General features: G+C 40.6%; 1 protein-coding gene across 1 annotated transcript; it reads left to right on the top strand.

Moving 5' to 3' along the window:
- The first annotated feature begins 298 nt into the window (after window positions 1-298).
- On the top strand, window positions 299-1252 carry LOC116090084 (olfactory receptor 1B1-like). Its single transcript, XM_031370049.1, has one exon. It carries the CDS (start codon window positions 299-301, stop codon window positions 1250-1252), a length of 954 nt encoding a protein of 317 aa, XP_031225909.1.
- The last annotated feature ends 1344 nt before the right edge of the window (window positions 1253-2596 follow it).

Here is a 2596-nt window from a genome sequence, read left to right as displayed (position 1 = left end):
AAAGGATTATATAATAATCTGAAGCAGGCCACTTCAGGATGATCATCTGTTAGTTATTAGCTTGTCCCATTATGGCTCCTGATAGCTTCTAGAATGGATTAGAAAGATAGACATAAGGGGAGAAGTAGCTATACGAAGTAAGAAATTTACTTAGAGGAAGAAGTATATAGAATTGGATCTAAATATTTAAGGACCTTAAATGACATTATTGAGTTAGGTAGAAATGATCTGATTCTTAACCTTTGACCTCTGATTTATGTTTTGACCTAACATCTGTTTCAGGCAACTGTTGCTCATCATGAACTGTGCCCCCAATGCATCACATTCTCCAATCTTCTTGCTCCTTGGGTTCTCCAGGTCTAGTATACCCCACAGTTTCCTCTTTTTATTGTTCCTCTTTATTTACCTTACCACCATATTGGGGAATGTGACTTTGATATTGCTCATCTCCTGGGACTCCAGGCTTCACTCACCTATGTATTATCTCCTGCGTGGCCTCTCCATGATAGACTTGGGACTATCCACAGTCACCCTGCCACAGCTGTTGGTTAATCTGGCATCTGATTCTCCAGCCATTCCGGCTGCCCGCTGTTTAACTCAGTTCTTCTTCTTTTATGCATTTGGAGTCACAGATACACTTGTCATTGCTGTCATGGCTCTGGATCGCTATGTGGCCATCTGTGACCCTCTGCACTATGCTTTGGTGATGAATCGACAAACCTGTGCCCGCTTACTGGCCTTGAGCTGGGTGGTATCCATAGTACACACCATGCTGCATGTGGGACTCATCTTGCCACTGTGTTGGGCTGCAGATGCTGGGGGCAATGTTAAACTTCCTCACTTCTTTTGTGATCACAGACCACTCCTGCGAGCCTCTTGCTCTGACACACATTCCAACGAGCTGGCTATATTCTTGGAGGGTGGCTTTCTCATGCTGGGCCCTTGTTCCCTTATTGTACTTTCCTATGCCCGAATCGGGGCCACCATCTTACGATTGCCTTCTGCTGCTGGTCGCCGCAGAGCAGTCTCTACTTGTGGATCCCACCTCACCATGGTTGGCTTCCTGTATGGCACAATCATTTGGGTCTACTTCCAGCCTCCCTCACAGAACTCCCAGAATCAAGACATGGTGGCTTCAGTAATGTACACAGCCATTACTCCATTGGCTAATCCATTTGTTTATAGTCTCCGTAATAAGGATGTGAAAGGTGCCCTCCACAGACTACTGAGACAGGGAAGAGTGGACTCCTGAGTAGATTGAATTCAGATATTGGATAGAAGAGAATGGCCTTGGGCTGATTTTGATCATGGCTCATTCTAGGGATGATGAGAGGAAGCAATAGCCTACAGAACTGAAGCTACTCCTAATTTGGCTCATAATTGGCTAATATTGTGCTGTGATAGAGCTGTGAACATTCAACATTAACCTCCACATATGACAAGACATCCTTTACTTACCCTTCCCTCATATATCTTCATCATATACATAAAATATCTCAGTCATCACACCTGGATTGCTTTGATTTCAGAGTTTTTAAGGAATATGAAGATAACATTTGAAAACATAAGATTTTGAAAACACAAGTCAAATCAAGCACAATGGAACTACTCATAGTGTCACTTAATGTGCCATGCTTCCATAAAGCATATGTATGTGCACACAGAAAGGAAGTGACAATGATAAATTGGCAAATTCCATACTTATTCTAGTTAGTGAAGGAGCAAATGCCCAGTAATGAGCATAGAATGATAGTCATGATTCTGCTATTTCATGTCTCCCCAATGTCCATGGGTCACTTTAATATGAACATTTACTGAATTTCTACTTTAGATATTTTAAATAATGTTCAATATTTACTTTATAAACAAAGTATAGACAAGAATAATATAACCTAACTCTCAATAATGAAGAAACATGATTTGGCTTAGTTTTCTGGTAGCTAGAAATTGGCATAAGCTTTGGCACCTTTTAATACAGTTAGATGTTTATGTTGATGGTTAGATTCCATATTCATCCACCAATGTTAGCCTTTCACCTTTAGAAAAACCTTAGACACACCTAAAGAGGTAAAATGATCTTAGGCACATTTATCATCAGTGCTCAAGGCAAGGATTCATCTCTGTTTTCCCTACTCACTGAGTTTTCTGACTTGGATACTCTTTTGTATGTGCCCTATCCATCCCAGGACATAGTGTCAAGACCCAGATCTTTGCAATTCAAGTTTCATTTCCACATTTCTTCTATTTACTTATGAGAAACCTCCTCACAACTCAAATACTCATCTACTTTCAGCAATTTTCCACACAGTTTGTTGGGAGAAACCACTTCATTTATAACTTTAGTTCTCATGAAACGGTGTTGTCGATGCACACAAACTTCTCTTCATCACTGTTCTTTATTTTTTTTAACTTCTTTTTTTTTAAATTAGATATTTTCTTTATTTACATGTAAATTTCTCCTTTCCCCGTTTCCCCTCCAAAAAACAAGAAACAAACAAAAATAACAAAAACAAACCCCTGTTGCCTCCCTCCCCTCCCCATGCCTGCCACCCCACCCTCTCCCACTTATTGGCCCTGGCATTCCCCTATACTGGGG

This window comes from Mastomys coucha, unplaced genomic scaffold, assembly GCF_008632895.1.
Source record: "Mastomys coucha isolate ucsf_1 unplaced genomic scaffold, UCSF_Mcou_1 pScaffold15, whole genome shotgun sequence".
Taxonomy (NCBI): Eukaryota; Metazoa; Chordata; class Mammalia; order Rodentia; family Muridae; genus Mastomys; species Mastomys coucha.
This window is presented reverse-complemented; position numbering and strand designations above follow the sequence as displayed.